The following is an 18,620-nucleotide window of genomic DNA, read 5'->3' on the forward strand; positions in this document are numbered from 1 at the left end:
CGGCTGTTGCTGCTGCGACAACCTATGCTGTCGTGTAACCCCGTGCCCACCCGTCCAGACACCCGGCAGTCCATGACGAAGAGAAGTTGGTGGTGATAAACTCGTGGTTTAGCAAGTATTTTGGATGTTTAATGTGAACATTTCAGTGTTTTTGTAGCATACTACTTGAGTTTACATCCAATATCCACTACATAAGTGTTTTGACGAGTTTGTCGAGTGTTTGGAGCTAAAACAGGTGAAAATGACTTGAAAACGAGCTTGAAGGAAGAATCGCCTGACCGGGTGCGCTTCAATGCGCGACTTTCGTATAATAGCCATAACTCTCTCATCCGGACTCCGATGGGGGCGTGCAAGATACTCACGCGAAGCCCTTTCGAAGACGAAGACAATGCTTTTAGAGGATTCCAGAGAAAACGCCCGACCGGGCGATATTTAATGGGAAACGCCCGACCGGGCGTTTTAGTCGCGAACTCCAGAAAGTTCGTCCGACCGGGCGTTTTGGCGACTTAAAATCGCCCGGTCGGGCGATGTGTTCTGCGAGATTGAAATTGCTATTATTTCCGCCCCGGGTATAAAAGGAGACCTAGGTTTTTGACCTCAAGATATCATACACGCCCCATAGCAGCTTTTGAAGGTTTGGAGAGTGGAATTGAGAGGAAAGGCGTCCCGATCCTCAACAAGATTGAAGACGAAGACGAATTTCCGTTCAATCCACCCTTGGGAGTATTTTCATTGGTTTTCATGTTTTATTCAATGACTATGGTTTATTCTTATGTTTTTGAGTTGTATATGAGTAGCTAAATCATTTGTAGAGTTTTGGTTGCTTCATTTTTGTGCCTTTCAATTCAATTGCCTAGCTAACAATTGGATATATTGACCTAGTTTTGAGTAATCGAGAGATACCTAATTAGGATTGATAAAAGAATGAACAACACCTAGATAATTTGCATTCGAGAGAAGGAATTCTAGAGTGAGGGCTTGAATCTTTTGTGTATAGGAGTTAATTGTGAAGTATTAGAAGGAGACTTCAATATTAATAGTTAATCAACGGGTTGAGTGCACTCGAGAGAGGGCTTAGCCTAGAATAGCGATTGTCCTACTAATCCTAGAGACTTCAACGGGTAATCAAAGTTGTTGAGTTGTTTACATTGTGGGTATTGTAGTCGGATCCAAAGCTCCACCTCGTTCTCTTATTTGGAACTTTATCTTTTGTTTTACTTTGTTTATGTTTAATAGTTAAATATCAAAACCAAACGTTTGCTTTGTCTAAATAGTAGTTGAAATCGGTTCGTGGTACTTGAGTTTACACAATTTGTCTCTGTGGGATACGATACTCTTGCTTAATTTGTGCTACACTAGCCCCGTACACTTGCGGGAATTTCTTGTGTTAAAATAAGTTGAGTCAGGTGGGCGTGGCGGCATGACCACATTTCGCCGTTGCGAAGTTGGATACTCCCTCACATCAGTATGGTCCGTCGTACGAAAGGCCTCAGCAGCCATTTCCCGAATCTGCCGTAACCGAGGGTCTATGTCATGTTCAGAGGTCAAATGCTATATCCCCTGAAGGGTCTCAACCTAGATAACACAAATACAAAATCATTACAATCAATCTATACAAACTTCAAACTAAATACATTTTTATATACAAAAAACATAACATACCATTTTCTTCATAGAAGAGGCTGACTCGTTCATCCCAACAGTTGACTGTGTCACATGTTGAACTAGGTACGACACTGTGATCCTATTGTACCACGCCATATAGCCCGGATTAATGCGACCATCCATGGTCGCCGTGGCATGGTCAAAAGTTGATTGGAACCTGTCGTGTCTCAAGTCCCATTCATCAATGAAGAACTTATGTACCTTAGCCCAATCAGCGCCCTTCCTCCCACGGCGGTGACTTTTACTCAAATATCCGACATTATGTAGCATCCTATCACAGTACTGAGGAATACGCTGGTAGCGGTTAAATTGTCGGCAAACGCGTCTAGCTTCGTGTGCCTCGACAAATGACCAGCACACCAAATAAGTGTCACACAAGAAGGATGCAGTCGAATCAATGCAGTAATCAGGCAGGATGCAATCTGCATACGGTGTCCACAGAAACTACAAAAACATAATATAAAAATCACAATTAATTTCATACTATAGTAAATTCATGAACTAAGACAACAAAAATAAATTTCACCTGGCCGGGACGAATTAGTGATAATTGATCACGATAATGAGCTACTGAATGTCGGGGAGCATTTCCAATTTCAGTAACTTCGTGCCACCTAAACATAATATTATTGTCAAAAGTTACCAAAATAATACATAATTAAGTGAGTTAATGTAAAAAAACATTACTTGGCTCCACACAGGGTATACGGCGTGTGCATAGGCGATATCAAGAAGGCTGGCCTCAATGTAGACATTCTTTCCCACGCCCACAGCTGCAAAAGAAGCATAGGTCCACCCACATCTCTTTTCCGTCTGCCTACAGAAGCCTCGCACAGATAATGATACAGAAATGCTAAAGCATCACTACCCCAACTGATATTAGCCACTTCTTCCGGATCGTCAAACGCATTTAACCACATAAAGAGGACCTTGCACCCTGTGGTGTCCGGTATAATAAGCCCCCCTAACAAGATCAAAGCATGTATACGTGCTCTTTGGATGTATGCATACTCATGCAGCCCATCACCCAAAGGTATCGTCGCTTGGTGGATCAGAGATGTCATCAACAAACCACCCTGCTTCGTTTCTGTTTCTGCGTCAGGTATCCATCTCAACAATCTCGAAACTTGCTGGGCCAATCTTCATATCCAATAGGGTAGTCACGGCCAGTGAAAACACGACCGTCTGCTCTCAAACCCCACAGGCTTTGCACATCCTGTAAGGTTACGGTAACTTATCCAACTGGTAGGTGGAAACAGTGTATCTCAGGCCTCCAACGCTCGATCAAGGCAGTTAAAAGCTCGTTGTCCATCCTCATCGGCCTTCCACATTCAACCACGCCTCTGAAACCCCATACATCAAGCCAATACATCACATTTTCATGTATTGGCACTGCCCAAACCTTACTTTCCGTCCTACGAACTCTCATCACATTTGTTGTGCCATTTGCCAACAATGAGGCTGAAATGTGTTCGTTTTGATGAAATAGTAATGATGGATCCTCGGGTCTATAACATAACTGTTGTTCGGAACTTGCAGATGCAATCTACTTCAAAACATTCACCCAAGATTCAATTTTTTTCATAAAAACTCAACAATCTAACTAAATTGCAACTTCAATTGACAACGACAAGCTATATTCTAATTTGGAGACATAATCAAGATTCAAATTAGGCAACATAAGGGGCGCAATTACAAAAACTGAATCAATTACTTCTACCCATTTAATTATATGCATATGAAATACACAAATTACGAAAAATCGACCAACAAATCCATCAATGTCATCATAAACCCTAATTTTGCTAAATTATATGCATATGAAATACAAAAATTACGAAAAATCAACCAAAAATTCCATCAATTTCATCATAACCCCTAATTTCAACATAATTCCTAATTATAGGCAACAAAACAACAAAAATCGTCCAAAAATTCATCAATTTCATCATAAACCTTAATTTTGCTAAATTACAGAAAACCTGCACAAATTAAGCAATAAAGGATGTATTTAGCCAGATTGAAGAACAATTACCGGAATATGATTGCAAAATGGTGGAAATTCACCGGAAATTGCTGGGATTCGTCGCTTGGGTCGCGGCTTCTGCTCTGTGCTGTGAAGCCTTCTGCCTGTTTTAAAACCCGACGGAAGACGCATAAGTATTATGCGTCGCTAGGGAAAGACGCATAATTCTTATGCGTCGCTAGGGAAAGACACATAATGCTTATGCGTCACTAAATAACAACGCATAATACTTATGCGTCACTAAATAACGACGCATGATGGTTATGCGTCACTCTATTAATGACGCATAACGGTTGTCCGTCACTCCCTGGGTCGGAATGCAACTAAAGCTCTTCATTAAAATGGAATTCAATTAACATGCATTACTAAAAAAAGAATTTTTCCAGGTTTTATTTGGCTATATGGTAGCAATTTCATGATGGAACAAAATGGAGTCGCATGCCCTGTTTGTTCGGGAACTCGAGGGAGAGTTGGGCCTCAATAAAAAATAAGATTTGAATTATGTAATTTTTAATTTTTAGGATTTTTAGTTATATAATTTTCAGTTTTTTAATTATTTAATTTTTTATTTTTTAAGTATTACTGTTAGTTGGGTATTCAAATTAAAGACTTTTTAATTAATTACATTTTTAATTGAAAGAAATAAAAAAAAGTATGATCCATGAGTAAATAAGTGAAAAAATAGTTGATTGTGGGTGCTATGAGGTAAAAAGTAGTGTAGAACTATAAATAGTGTAATGAAAATAAATTGTGTAGTGACAAAAAATTGAGTTATGGATGCTATAAGGGCATATTTGGTTTCAGACTTCAGTGTTCCTTTTAAAATGTAAAACTATGATTTGTCGGGCATTTGGAATGACAATCGACGATTTAAGACATAAGATATATGGATTAGAATAAGACATATAATTTTATTATTATAGTTTAATTAATTAATGTAGATAAAAGGATGTAAGCACATGTACCCGAAGCCCCTAGTGCAGTTAATATAGATCTCTATTATAGAGGACATGAGTTCACAATCTTTACAACGTCAAAACATTCTTTGTTATAAGACGCATATTCAATTTAAAGAGAGTTTCTAACTTTTTATGATTTAATTGTGTACCGAGAATTGTTTCTGCATCGGACACTGTGCATATAGATAACCAAAGTAATAAATTCACCATGCAGGAATCGACCAATCATACAAAACAAACTACAAAAAAAGTTAATTCTCTAGTTATTCTCTTTATATGCTCAACATGCTATGTCTACTATAAATTTAGATCTATATTTATGTCCTAATTTGTATTGTGCAGTCATTAGATGATGACACGAATTATATGCATTATACTTCCCCCGTCCACAAAAAATAGTCTAATTTTGCCATTTTTTGATATCGACAAAAAATAGTTCCATTTCTAAAAATAGAAAGTTTTTTTCTCATGCTTTATCCACTTTTTCTCCTCTCTAGTACTTCACCTACTTTTCTCCATATCTCTCTTACTTTACCTATATTTTTTACATTCTCTCTTACTTTACCAATTTCTCATTAAAATATATGTCGTTCACGAATAGGACAATTTATGGTGGACGCATGGAGTAGTTAAACTCGTGGTTACTTTTGAATTGGACAAAAAGGCCACCTGTATGGAAAATGTACACAAGAAAGAGATAGGTTGAATCATATACTATGATGGCTACTTACGGAGGAAACTTTTTATTTTTCGTTTTTTAGAAATTATTTGCAATTATTTGGTCGAAATAATGTAGAAACTCAATGTCGTCCATGTGAATGATATTTAGATCTGATTTTGGTGTTGTTTCATTATTAGGGAATCGCATCTTCAGAAATCTTCATAAGTGATGTGTTGTCACACAATCATATGCAATTTTGTTTGATTTTTGGTTTCGTTTATAATTTTGTCACAAAAAAAAGCTACGAGGGATTCAACATGTTCAATTTATGATCAATACAGACAAAGTAAAATTCTCCTTTTTTAAATTCAAATATAACTGACATATATACCATTACAGAAATAAATTCAGATCTTTATATCATTTGAATGATCAAATTATCACAATCGATACAAACAAAATGAATAATATTAGTGCGTAAAAAGAACAACTGTCAGAATAGCTCGAAATCTTACAATCAAAAGATTATGATTTCGAATGCCAACGATTTCTTTTGAATTAAATGTTTATACAAAATGAAATAAATTAATCTCCCTAATAATTTGGGCATCCATAATAACACCCCAAAAATCAGACATCGATATTCCTCTGTCACGTCTGCATTTTAATTCATCCACAACACTTGCACTAATTTCACCATTTTCCATAGTATTTTGTTATTTTAATTTTTAATTTAAAAAAAATAACATAAATTAAAACATCAATACAATTTAAACTAAAAAAAATTAATTCCAACCGTACCAATACTAATGTTTTTGGGGCCTTATTGTGAAATGTGAATGCCCTTAACGTAACAATTATTGTTATCATAAATAAATGTGGGATGAAATTTATAACTAATCTTATGCGCATGAGCTGTTTTTGTATGAGACAGCCGCCGTATAAATTGACTTTGATTATCGTCATTAACGACAATGACTTGCTAATCCCTCTTAATCCTTCTTGTCGATTACTCAACTTTTTTACCCAATAAAGTTCAATTAACGTAGCTAGGTTTATCACAATATATTCTAATATGCTTTTGTGGCTGAAATTTTAGAAAATAATTCTTAAATATCGACGGTTAAATAATTAAGAAGTCAAATACAAATTGAGTATCACATATTATTCATTTAAATAATTTTAATTTGATTGAGTTGGATTATTGAATAATTGAAATTTGACGCATTTCATTCACGGTTATAAAAAAATTGAGTATAACTACGAATTATCACCATTCATGTAGGTTATCAATAGAAATAGGTAATATTAAATGTAGATCAACATAACTACAAACAATATAGACGTACCACAAATTGTGTGAAATAATAAATACTACTATAATTTTTAAACTCAAATATTACAAAGAGTATATCATATTGTGGGGTACAATAGTTTCAATCATTGCATGAGATTATAATTTATACATGTGGAAGCTCTCTTATGAAATTACACACGAACATCTCATTTGTAACCCAACCAACATCCAACAAAACCAGACACATATTTTGTTCTGTCTCTGATCCTAACTTCACATATTTAAGCATAATATATAGATAGTACTACAAAATAAGTAGGTTGTAAAATGCATGGTACATTTTGAGTTGTTAATAGTACTTAGGAAAATGATAAGACAGCACACACATATATACACCTACTTGCTGTTTTAATACACATAATAAAGAAATTAACATATATTATAAAGTAGCTTTTGTAAACTAACTTTCGGTGGAAATAGATCCATCCCATCTAACCCTCTCCCTGTTATCTAAAATTACACTACTACAATGAGAAAAAAGATAACGATATTCACATATATGACAATTTATTTTTTCATTTAATTTTTAGTTGAAAGAAAAATATTGAAATTGAAATCCCAATCTCTCACATAATTAACAAAAGATACAAAGCAAGACATGATCATACGACAAAGGACGTCTGTATATAAATTTGAATGATTTCATTCACAGTCATACTCATATAGAAATAATTAAATAAAAACATTCTTAATTAAAGTTAATTGTATTTATTAAATTGAGTGAACGTATAAGATATCTACAGTAATAATACTAAAATGTATTGATGTTAATCAATTTATAGTTTCATGTTCCCACTATAATTTTTTTTCTTATACTAATAATCAACACACTCTCTCTACATATACATGGAGTATAATATTTTTTTTCTCAATTTAATGTTTGGAGCTTGTCATTTAGTGAATACAAGTTAACGTGAAAGACTAGAATAATTGAGTTGAAAACATAAGCAGTCTGCTAACTATGTAACATTAACATCGGCCAAATTAAGTTGATAGAAAATTCATTTATGCTTTTGTCGCGTCGAGGCGTCATTCATTTGGCCGCTTTCTGCCACACATATAAATCACGTTAATTACGTGATTAGAGTAAATCGGTGTCATTAAGAAGAAAGATGCCCCTTTGCAATTATCCTACTACTATGATCACCATTTTATTTACATAATGTAATAAATCACCTTACATATTTTCGTCCCGTTATTTTATCTTTTACATTTTAAATATTCTGCCAATATTGTTTGGATCGATTTCCTATAGCGAGCGCTTCATGGATTAAAAGCTGGTGTCCCAATTTTTCTTTTTTACGGTCACATCGACGGAGAATTTCAGTTTGGGTGTAAATCGTAACTCACGTCAAGAATAAGCAAAGCTGCAAGCAATATATAAAAAGAATCTAACTTTATAATATGAGGTCTCTTACAGAGTGTTAAAAAAACAAAACTGTAGAGCTTAGTTCAAACCGGACTAATGTGAGTTTGGGTGGACATCGACGAACCCTCACTAGCTCTCTCTCTTTGTTATTTGTTGGTCTCATGGTTTTATTGCTTCTGCCGTTTGATTAAATGTTGCATCTTTTTGGATAGGCATCTAGAGTAAGAGACTAAGAGTTATGTTTGTTGGATAACTTTTGTTTCTGGTTTTGGACTATTACTCACCCCAATGGGTTTGAGCGTTGTACATATGAAACAAATCACAAAAGGCCAAATATATTGCGAATAGTTGTTTAATAAATCTTGACTTATAAATAATAAATAGTCGTTTTTATGAAGACATTAATATAAGAAAATAGAGAAATTCCATACAATACATAAAGATGCTGCGTCCATGTGCAAGAGGGGTCCTACAATCTAAAAAATGTTCATAATTTGGCTGCCAAAAAATTAAAAAATAAATAAAACAGCAAATAAAAATAAAAATGCTTAATTTATCATAAACCACATAGAAACCCCCTCGTGGCCGGCTGTTATCACCATCCTGTCTCCCTTCGCCTTTTCTATTTTTCTATTTTCGCAATCATTGTTTGAAATTAAGTGTTTTATTTCTATAAATACCTCCTACTTCGCCCTTTTATCCTCACTTCATTCATCAAGCCTCTACCTCTCTTAAAAAAACTTCAATAAAAAATGGTTGCCAACTTAGTTTCTCTTGCTACTATTTCTATCTTGGCTCTACACATTCTTGGATTGAGCGTTGCTAGAGCTGATTTTGGAGGCTGGCAAAATGCTCATGCCACCTTCTACGGCGGCTCCGATGCTTCCGGTACCATGGGTATGTTACTCATTCATTTCTCATTATCATATCATTATTCATAAAAGCATTTTACGTTGCGTGCGATTTTAACCGATTGTACTACTACTTAATAACATGCGTGCGATTTTAACCGATTGTACTACTACTTAATAACATTCATACGGGTTGTTGAGTAAGATAGATAACTCTTTTTTATCTTGGAGTTAATTATCTAATCCAAAATGACCTAAAATGTGTGTTCTTATTATGATTTTATTTATTTATCTTTTCTATCAGACTATCTCTTAGTAACATAAATTACTATATGTATAGGTGGGGCATGTGGGTACGGCAACATGTATAGCCAAGGGTACGGCACCAACACCGCGGCATTGAGCACGGCCCTCTTCAACAACGGCCTCACGTGCGGTGCATGGTACGAAATGCGGTGCACAGGCAACTCCCGGTCGTGCTTGCCCGGCACGGTCAAAATCACTGCCACCAACTTCTGCCCTCCCAACTACGGCCTCCCTAACAACAACGGCGGATGGTGCAACCCGCCCCTCCAACATTTCGACATGGCACAACCCGCCTTCCTCCAAATCGCCAAGTACCGCGCTGGCATCGTGCCGGTATCCTACAGAAGGTCTCTCAAAAACACTTCATTTAATTAATTAAATAAAAATTAATACTCTGACATAGGTAATTTAATTTCTAGTATAAAAATTGATGCAGGGTGGCTTGTGTAAAGAAAGGGGGGATTAGGTTCACAATCAACGGTCACGCGTACTTCAACTTGGTTCTAATTAGCAACGTCGCGGGTGCAGGAGACGTCCATGAGCTATCAGTCAAAGGGTCGAAAACTGGTTGGCAAACAATGTCGAGAAATTTTGGCCAAAACTGGCAAGCCAATTCGTATCTCAACGGGCAATCCCTCTCCTTCCGTGTCACAGCCAGTGATGGCAGAACCGTCACTGCGAACAACGTGGTGCCCGCGAATTGGCAGTTTGGCCAGACCTTCCAAGGCTCTCAATTTTAATGCGGATTTAGATCGTAATTTTAAGGTAGGATGATATAAATTGATGATATAAATTTGGTGAACATTGTGTTTTATGATTGGTATGCATAGAGAGGTTCAAGCAGAGGTATGTTGAGTTGTTAGTACCCGCTTGGCCTTAATTGCGTCTCTCTTTGCCATTCTGTCTCTACTATTATTCATATATAAATAAAAATATAAATTGAACTTGTTTATTGAGTAATTAATATGCAATCACATGCACACACACTTTATCAACGTGTTTCACTGTAAAGCCAATATGCGTTGTCGATTATTCGACTCTACTATATTAATACTACCAATGATTTGATACGAGTAGTTGGTAAATTACTAATTTGAAATGTTAAATTCTCACATATGTTAGTCTCATTTTTTGAAAAAAATGCAAATTTTTAATGTACTACTCTCCACGCCTCAAAGAAATAAGTTTAATATATGAATTTTGATGAAAATAGTTAATGCATTTGAGTAAAAAAATTATTCAACTTATGGTATGAGATGGTATATTTATAATGGGGTAAAAGTTTGGGCCACGAAGTATAATTAATTTAAAATGTAAAACAAGATTTGGAAAGATACTATATTTGGTATAGAGTATATATATATAGATACACATGCTACATTGTATTATTTAATGTTTAGTTGAGTGAAGGCCAATTGGTCATAAACATATACTCATTTTATTATTTTAATTATACATTTTATCTTTTGAATTTTTACATTTCAAACATTTCAACTCGGATCACAATCGGTCATACATTAACGGTTCCGTTAATTTTTAACAGTCAACCATTTTAATCCCTATTATGACACTTAAGTATGTTTATTGTGATTACCACTTCCTAATTATAACCTTAATTATTTTAAGGAGATATCATTTAAAATACCAAAATTATTTAAAAAGGAAATGAAGAGTAAGAAATAAGTCTTGCAATTTTTGAACAAAAATCAAAAGGTCTCTCCCTCCTTCTCTCACTTCGATAGCACCGTTGAGCGGCGATCGGATGGTGGAGTGTATTCCTGGACGACGGCGCACGAGAAGGAGAACGAGAACGAAGAAACCCTAGATGGAGAAAGAGAACGATAAGTCGACGGAGAAGGAGAAGGAGAAGGAGAAGGGCAAGGCAGGTCCTTCGACTGAAAATCCGCCTCCTCCGAGTAAAAATACATCGAATCCGACTGAGAATCGACCTCAAGCACTACCTCCTACTGAGAATCGACCGCAACCATCATCTCCGACTCAAATTCCACCACCTGTCTCTGAAAATCTACCGCCGACTGAAATTCCACCACCTCCCACTGAAATTCTACCTTCTTCGTTTTTCAACGAGGAGGAAGAAGTAGTTTTGAAACCTAGTAATATGATATGGCTTGAGAAAGGGGGAGTCGGAGGGAGAGGGAGAGATGCCGCCGGAGGCGGCAGGACGACGGCGCTGGAGGGAGGCGGCAGCAGCAGGTAGTGAGAAGGAGGAGCTTCTCTGTCATCAATTTGGGGTTAGGATTATTGAGGAAGATGATGACTTAGAACGAAGATGATAACCCCAAAATAATTAAGATTTTAATTAGGGAGTAGTAATCACAATCAACATGCTTAAGTTGGTCAAAATAGGGATTAAAATGGTTATGTTAAAAATTGATGGAACAGTTAATGTAGGATCGATTGTAATCTGAGTTGAAATGTTCAGGATATAAAAGTTGAAAAGATAAAAGTCTATGACCAAAATGTAAAGTGGACATATGTTTAGGACCAATTTTCGCTTTTACTCCGTTTAGTTTAATCTAATTATGAACTATAAGGCCCCGTTTGGTAGCTATGTTACGATTAGATAAGAGGATTAATCCGGGTTTATTTGTGCATTTGGTAGCTATGTTAATAAACTTAATAGCCCGTGTTCTGTATCGGCCCGCACAAAGCCCATTAAAAAATCTATGTTTTGGCATGTTATGTAACCACCCATTTTGGCATGTTACATATCAAGGATACCTAGTTAATTTTGCAAAATACATTTATACCCATAATTTAAAACTTTCTAACCCTAATCCAAAACTAACACCACTTCCTCACTCCATCACTTCATTAAACATACGCCTACTTCACAAATTCTTCACTTCACAAAACATAACAACTCTTCCTCACTTCACAAAACATTCTGCCTCCCTCCCTCCATTCTTTCCGGTGACTCAAACATCCGGCGACTCTATTACTTCCGGCGAGACTCCATTTCTCCCGCGACTCTATTTCTGAATCAAGGTTAGGTTTTTTGCAAGTATTCTTCAAGATTTATCTGAAATGTTTGGAAAAAAACCCCTCGAATGTCTTGGATTATTTCAACGCTAATTTCTCCAATTTCTAATTGTTATACTATTTCTCCAATCTCTAATTGTGTGACTTCATTATCTCTTGGACACATTGCAGCTCTGTCTGCGTTTTCCTATTTCCAGATTTTGGTAAAACTTGGGCCTCTTGAGCTTGTTCAAGTTTGGTACAGATATTCACAGTACGCTTGCAAAGGATTGAGTTTGTCCGACTCACCATTTCATACTTTTATCCCCAATAGCAACAAAGAATGAATTTTTATTGATGCATATGCTGTTATACCATATTCTGAACTTTATCATAAGCACATTCATTCATTAAGAAAATTGAATAAAATTGTTTTTGGAAGACGTCCTTTTTTATTAATAGATATACAAAGTTGTCCATTCCTCCTTGTACATATCCTTATTTTATCTTCCTCGAAAACTCCTTTATTTGGTATATAACCACTTTCAAGATGCCCTCTTAAACTGGATGCAATGCTCGAGTGCCCGATTATGTTACTGATGTATTTGTATCAATAGAGATGGGCGGCGACTTGCTCCGGAGCTTGGGGTGCCTTAACGTATAGAACCCCGATACCAGCAGCACAATCTGCAACGAATGCAATACAGAAGCAAAGTCCCCCACCACACTCTATATCCTCCCCCTATACTCCTCAACCTATCATACTTCATCCTTAATCAATGCTTATGCTCTGATTATTGTCCAAAATACAAGATTCTGGATTCCTCAAGTGCTAAAACAGAAAGAAGTCATTCAAAAAAAAGGGGCAGGTAAGTGCATATGCAGTAGTAGAAGTATTATGCAAAACAAAACATTTCATAGATGATGAAAACGAAATGACAATATCCAAAGTGCTAAAACAGAAAGAAGTCATTCAAAAAAAAGGCGGCAAAACAATGGACAATGAACAGCTACTGCATCAACAATGGACATTTGAACAAACGAAATACGCCTACTTGTTCAGACGGAAGTGAGTAAACTCACCGGATTCTTCGTGATATGGAAGCACTGCTCAGAAGTGAAGGTAGTGTGTTGATAATACAGAAAGAGCGGCTGTGGCTGTTATTAGGGTAACATAACCCATACTTATAGGAATTATTAGGGCAACATAAGGAAAATTAAGTAATTAAATAAAATTAATGAGGATATTTTTGACAATTACAATTTTAATCCTTATTTGTGACTTGTTGAACCAAACACTTAAATAAGATAATTCACAATTATCTTAATCTACCAAACACCCAATATATATTTTTTAACTAATTGAAACTATGATAAGTATCATGAATTGTATCATGCCTAGTCGAAACATGACATAACTACCAAACGGGCCCTAAGCTTATTGTTGGATGTTAATTCTTGATATATCTTGCACATAGTGGAATGATGATATCCTCAAATAATTTACCAACAAGGGATTTGTAATGACCCAGTTGTTTTTGCAGGGTAGATATTAACCATTTGATAGATTATATAGTGTAATCCTGAATGAGTTCCCCTTGTAACTGGAAAACCAAATCAAAATGCAGATTTTTGACCTCTCAAAGCCTTCCCTTTCATGATTTACTGATCTGCATATATGTTAGTTCTCTGTCTGCCCTTTTGTTGCATTCTGAATGTGCTGTTTTATGCTTGTTGCCACAATCCCAGGAGGACATGCCCACGCCCAGGCCTGGCCCACCAGTGAAACAAAGTGGGTCTGGGCCGGGCTCAGTAGTGGATCCAGACATTTCATATTGAGGGTACGATAAATAATTATATTAACTTGAAAATGTAAAATTCAATCTATCTTTTTTTTGTTATCTCAATTTCATTCAGTCATTTCATTTAAAAAAAAATTCTTGTTTATTACTTGAAAAAATTTCACTATAAATTTGGGGGGAGGGTTTAAATAATTATATAACAAAGAATTTATTTTAATTTATAGAAACTTCAAAATATGAGCATAATAGAAATTATAAACATATATTCAAACATTATTAGATAATAATATAAGCATAATAGAGTAATAGACAGTAACAAACTTGAGAGAAATAGCGAAAAATGGGCTACATATGGTTCGAACCAGGTCGCTACGTGGAGAAATGATGCTTTTACCACTAGGCTAATTTCATATTTTGGGTTACAATGGTACCCCCTTGTTATTAATTTGATCCGCCGGTGGCCGGGCTCATTAGTTGAGATAGGCCCCAATTGGGCCATTTTGTAAACCCAGGCTAGGCCGATGCCCAGGACCATCTGAAGCTCAGCCCAGGCCCGGTCCAGGCCCACCTTATATAATTAGTTTTAAAAAATAATATTTAGGTGATTAATCACTAATAGTAGTATATTTCTCTATTTATGCATGTCATCTTGTGCATGAGACATAATAATTTTTTCTATATCGTTCCAATTTGTTGGATTCTCCGAATGGACTCAAATAGTAATAGTCTAATATCTACACAAGTTTCCAACAAAATTATGAATGCAACATTCCATCTTAACTACATCTAATTTTTTTCTATTATGTTTTTATCCAAGATGCAAAAAAAGATGGTTCTGAATTTATCTTTAAGAATATTACATATTCAAACCTTAAAATTTGATAATTAATTATAGAATTCTTTAAATTAGTTAGTTAGTTTATATACTTGTAGTTTTAAAATATAATATCAACTCATATGTCATAATCTACTAAGAAAACTAACATTATTGTTTCTTCCTTTAGTTATGCAGTTACTTTTTAGATAGAATAAAGAACACAAAAAATGATGTGTATACAAAGTCAGTAAATGAAATTAAACACATGATTTAAGTTTAGATTTAGTGTAAATGAGATATAAATACAAGTTATATGTTTTTTTTATATAATATATTTAGCATATCTTTAAAATACATATAAAAAAAATTAATCAAAGTCCAGCCCAATCGGGCCATGCCGAGCCCACATGGCAATGTGGGCCTGGGCCGGGCTGGGCCTAGCAAAATTAATAAAAGCCAAGCCCAGCCCAGCCCGCACTAGACATGGGTCTGGGCCGAACTGAGCCTCAATATATGCGGGCCTCAACAGGGCTCGGGCCTCGAAATTTTGATCAAGGGACGACTATTCCAGTGATTTTCACATTTTTTGCAATACTAGTATGTTTTAGTCAAGAGTTATTGGTATATTTATAACCGCTAAATATAGTAATGTATCTTTGGTAATTTGTTTACTACAAATAAAAAAGTAAGATGTTGAATTGGTATACTAGTAATACGTCTTTTGTTAATCCAATGATAATAAGTCGTTGAACCGTGTCTTATGTCTAGTGTAAAGTGTATAACATGAGTTTTATGACCGTAAATAACCAATCCAGTTTGTCTTGCTAATTCAAGCTCTCTAACAGATTAATTAAGCTATTTTTGGCAATTGTAAAAAAATTGGCTCGTCCATATAATGTAGCTAATGTTGTTGAAATTCTGAAGAAAATATGACAATAAATACCTTCAATATTTTATCGAAATATGTTACTTAAGTAATTAAATACAAAACTTCAAGTACTTGAATTAAACACAAATAAAAATGACCCATAAATTAAGCTAGTACACAAAATATAACCGCATACATTATCAAAGAATTATCAAATTTTAAGAAATATGAAGAAAAGTAGATGCAAAGAATTTATGAAATGTGAATAAAATGTGGGTATAATTGTGTGATGATCCAGTAGAATGTAGGGTGGGGAAAAATACCGAAATACCACACTTACTGTACCGAAAAAATATCAAAAATACCGATTTTTCGGTTTACCGCAATTATCGGTATGGTATGATACCGTATCGAAATCTTTTGATACGATAACGGTATCAATTTTTCTATACCGCAGTATACCGTGGTTTACCGAATATGCAGTATATCGAAAAATCGGTATATGTCACCAGCCAAGGCAAACCGACAAGAGGGGAAGCTTTACTTTGTATGTGAGATGAAGGAATGCAGTTTCTTCAAGTGGTGCGAGCCAATTTAAGAAGTCGAAGCCTGTTTGTCGTCAACCTTAGTCGGTGGTTCCGATTTTGAGGGTTTAGCATTGAATTTATCAGAAATTAAGGACAAAATTGAGGAATTAGTGAATATTTTGAGGTTTGGTCTTTGTTGTTGTTGTAACACTTGTTTGTATGTTCAAGTAATTTGATGGAGTGAAATGAAAACCCTACCAAAGTTCCCTTCCATGAATTCCGAAAATACAGTAGAAGATGAGGTTATTAAGTTATTTCTTTTCCTCATAGTTAGGTGATTACTTTATACTAAATATTTACTATTCGTTATTTATTGTATCCAGGAAAAAAATTGAAGAGGCTTTCGATATAATATTTAAGGTTCATGCTATTGAGGCGGTAGTTGAAAATGTAATGTATTGACCCTTATTCTTGGATTATTGTTACGATTATTTAGTTTTTGGTTTCAAAATCAATAACATTAAATTGCCTTCCAATAGCTTTCCAATATTATTGAGAATGTGTTACGCACGAGCACCTTGCCGACAGTAACAAAGCCGCCAAACTTAGTCTGTACGAGCGCCTTACCGATAGTGACAAATCCGTCAAAGGTAGTTTGTACGAGCGCCTTGCCGGTAGTGACAAACCCATCGTGAAAAAAAATGAGTGCGTTGAATACACACTCACAATAAGTAAGTTAATCTTATTTCTTTAGTAATATCAACTCAAATGTGGTATTTTATTGGTATTGGTTAAAATGATATACTCCCTCCGTCCCACTTTAGGAGTCCCGGTTTACCATTTTTGGGTGTCCCACTATATGAGTCCCGGTTGGAATATTTCATAAATGGTATTAGGCCCCACATTCCATTAACTTTTTTTCACTGACATTTTATTATAAAACTAATATAAAAAAGTAGGACCCACATTTCACTATCTTTTTTCACCAACTTTCCTTTACATTTCTTAAAACCCGTGCCGAACTCAACTGGGACTCCTAAAGTGGGACGGATGGAGTATTTAATTGGCATGGAGCAGGCCAGGAGAATTTAAACAATTCTTCGGCCGTTTTCTGCCTTGCTCCCTTCGAACATTTGGACAGTTGCGCAAGGTCTAGTGGAACAACATCGGGATATGGAGTACTTGGCCACAACTCCGGTACTTATGCCGGTTAGATGACAGGCACAGACACCATTTGGAATGTCTCCGTTGAGTACCATTTAGCTATGAAGGAGTCCACATCCTCCGTTGCAATCTCGATGGCAGCAATTGCGTGTTTGCACAGTATCCCGGTCAACATCCAACGCCTACAAATGCAACTCCGGTCCTGTAGTTCGACTAAGAACTGTTCATTGAACTTAGTGTTCACCTGATAGTTCCATTCATTGGCCTCCCTCACCATATAGTCCCCAATCTTGTCCTTTATCTTCTCAATTTCTTCCTTATCTTGGGTCTGACATAGTCCTCCAGCTTTGCAGCCAACTTCCACTCGAGTACATACACAATGCATTCGAGCATGCCATACAAGGGCTTCTCCCGTGCAAACAAGAGGACCCTATAACATTCTGAAATGTTATTCACTAGAATGTCGCACTTGTCCTCAAAACCGAAAATGATACTCCATCATCCATAAAAATATGGGCAATTGAAATAGCACGCGAATTAATGCACAATTGGTAAGTAAGAAAGACGATGAATATGATAGTTAAAGTAGTGGTAGTGGATAGTGAGACCCACATTATTATTAGTGTTTAATGAGTTGTAATGTTGGTCATAGTGCTATAAATTGTAAATAAATTGATGTATATGAGTAATGAATTGGAGACAACTTTCCATAAATGAAAATTTTCATATTTTTATGAGACAGACAAGAATGGAAAGTACACATATTTTTATGGGACGAATGGACTACTTGGCGAAATTCGTGAACTAAAAAAAAACTTTCCCACTATATAGTACTTACATAAAAAAAAAGGAGCAAGAAGAGAGAGGTGGAGAAAGGAGAAGTTGTGCGAGAAAGAAAATAGTGGAGAAAGGAGAAAAAAAAAAGACAGAAGAAATGTAAATTAAGGACTTTAAATGATATTTTTTCTAATTTAGAAATTTTTAGAGGCTTTTTGGTATAATAGAATTGAATGAGGAGAATGGAAATGGGAATGGAATTCATTGTTGTGCTTGGTAAGTACAATAAATACAAAAGGAAGAAATGAAATTATTATTCCTTGATTGATACTATTCATAATAACTATAAATTATATTATAATGAAATAAAATATGAATATTTAATATATTGATTCTACCAAAAAAATATTTATTCAAAGACATTTTTGCCAAATATTATACGTGTAACATAGATAAGGTTGTCACTTGAAATTCACGAACCGACCATAA

At 35.4% G+C, this 18,620-nt stretch overlaps 2 protein-coding genes and 1 non-coding gene across 3 annotated transcripts; 1 reads left to right on the plus strand and 2 right to left on the minus strand.

The window, feature by feature from the left end:
* Positions 1-1,551: 1,551 nt before the first annotated feature.
* LOC121760689 (serine/threonine-protein phosphatase 7 long form homolog) lies at positions 1,552-2,729 on the minus strand. Its single transcript, XM_042156321.1, has 4 exons — positions 2,353-2,729; positions 2,192-2,279; positions 1,663-2,109; positions 1,552-1,575 (listed from the first exon to the last, which is right to left on the minus strand). The coding sequence occupies exons 1-4, from the start codon at positions 2,727-2,729 to the stop codon at positions 1,552-1,554; spliced, it is 936 nt and encodes a 311-aa protein (XP_042012255.1).
* Positions 2,730-8,758: 6,029 nt separating this feature from the next.
* LOC121760181 (expansin-A4-like) lies at positions 8,759-10,140 on the plus strand. Its single transcript, XM_042155807.1, has 3 exons — positions 8,759-8,934; positions 9,229-9,541; positions 9,631-10,140. Exons 1-3 carry the CDS (start codon positions 8,790-8,792, stop codon positions 9,932-9,934), a joined length of 762 nt encoding a protein of 253 aa, XP_042011741.1. The 5' UTR covers positions 8,759-8,789; the 3' UTR covers positions 9,935-10,140.
* A 4,450-nt stretch (positions 10,141-14,590) lies between these two features.
* LOC121763138 lies at positions 14,591-14,695 on the minus strand. The gene has a single exon (XR_006042380.1). It is a non-coding gene; the product is annotated as a U6 spliceosomal RNA (small nuclear RNA).
* Between the last annotated feature and the right edge of the window lie 3,925 nt (positions 14,696-18,620).

Source organism: Salvia splendens, chromosome 13, assembly GCF_004379255.2.
Source record: "Salvia splendens isolate huo1 chromosome 13, SspV2, whole genome shotgun sequence".
In the NCBI taxonomy this organism is placed as follows: domain Eukaryota; kingdom Viridiplantae; phylum Streptophyta; class Magnoliopsida; order Lamiales; family Lamiaceae; genus Salvia; species Salvia splendens.

Coding starts and splice junctions, on each gene's coding strand:
- LOC121760181 (XM_042155807.1), top strand. CDS start 8,790: ATGGTTGCCAACTTAGTTTCTCTTGCTACTATTTCTATCTTGGCTCTA. Junction 8,935..9,228: donor CGATGCTTCCGGTACCATGG/GTATGTTACTCA, acceptor CTATATGTATAG/GTGGGGCATGTGGGTACGGC. Junction 9,542..9,630: donor GTGCCGGTATCCTACAGAAG/GTCTCTCAAAAA, acceptor AAATTGATGCAG/GGTGGCTTGTGTAAAGAAAG.
- LOC121760689 (XM_042156321.1), bottom strand. CDS start 2,729: ATGACATCTCTGATCCACCAAGCGACGATACCTTTGGGTGATGGGCTG. Junction 2,110..2,191: donor CACTAATTCGTCCCGGCCAG/GTGAAATTTATT, acceptor ATGTTTTTGTAG/TTTCTGTGGACACCGTATGC. Junction 1,576..1,662: donor CCTCTTCTATGAAGAAAATG/GTATGTTATGTT, acceptor TGTGTTATCTAG/GTTGAGACCCTTCAGGGGAT.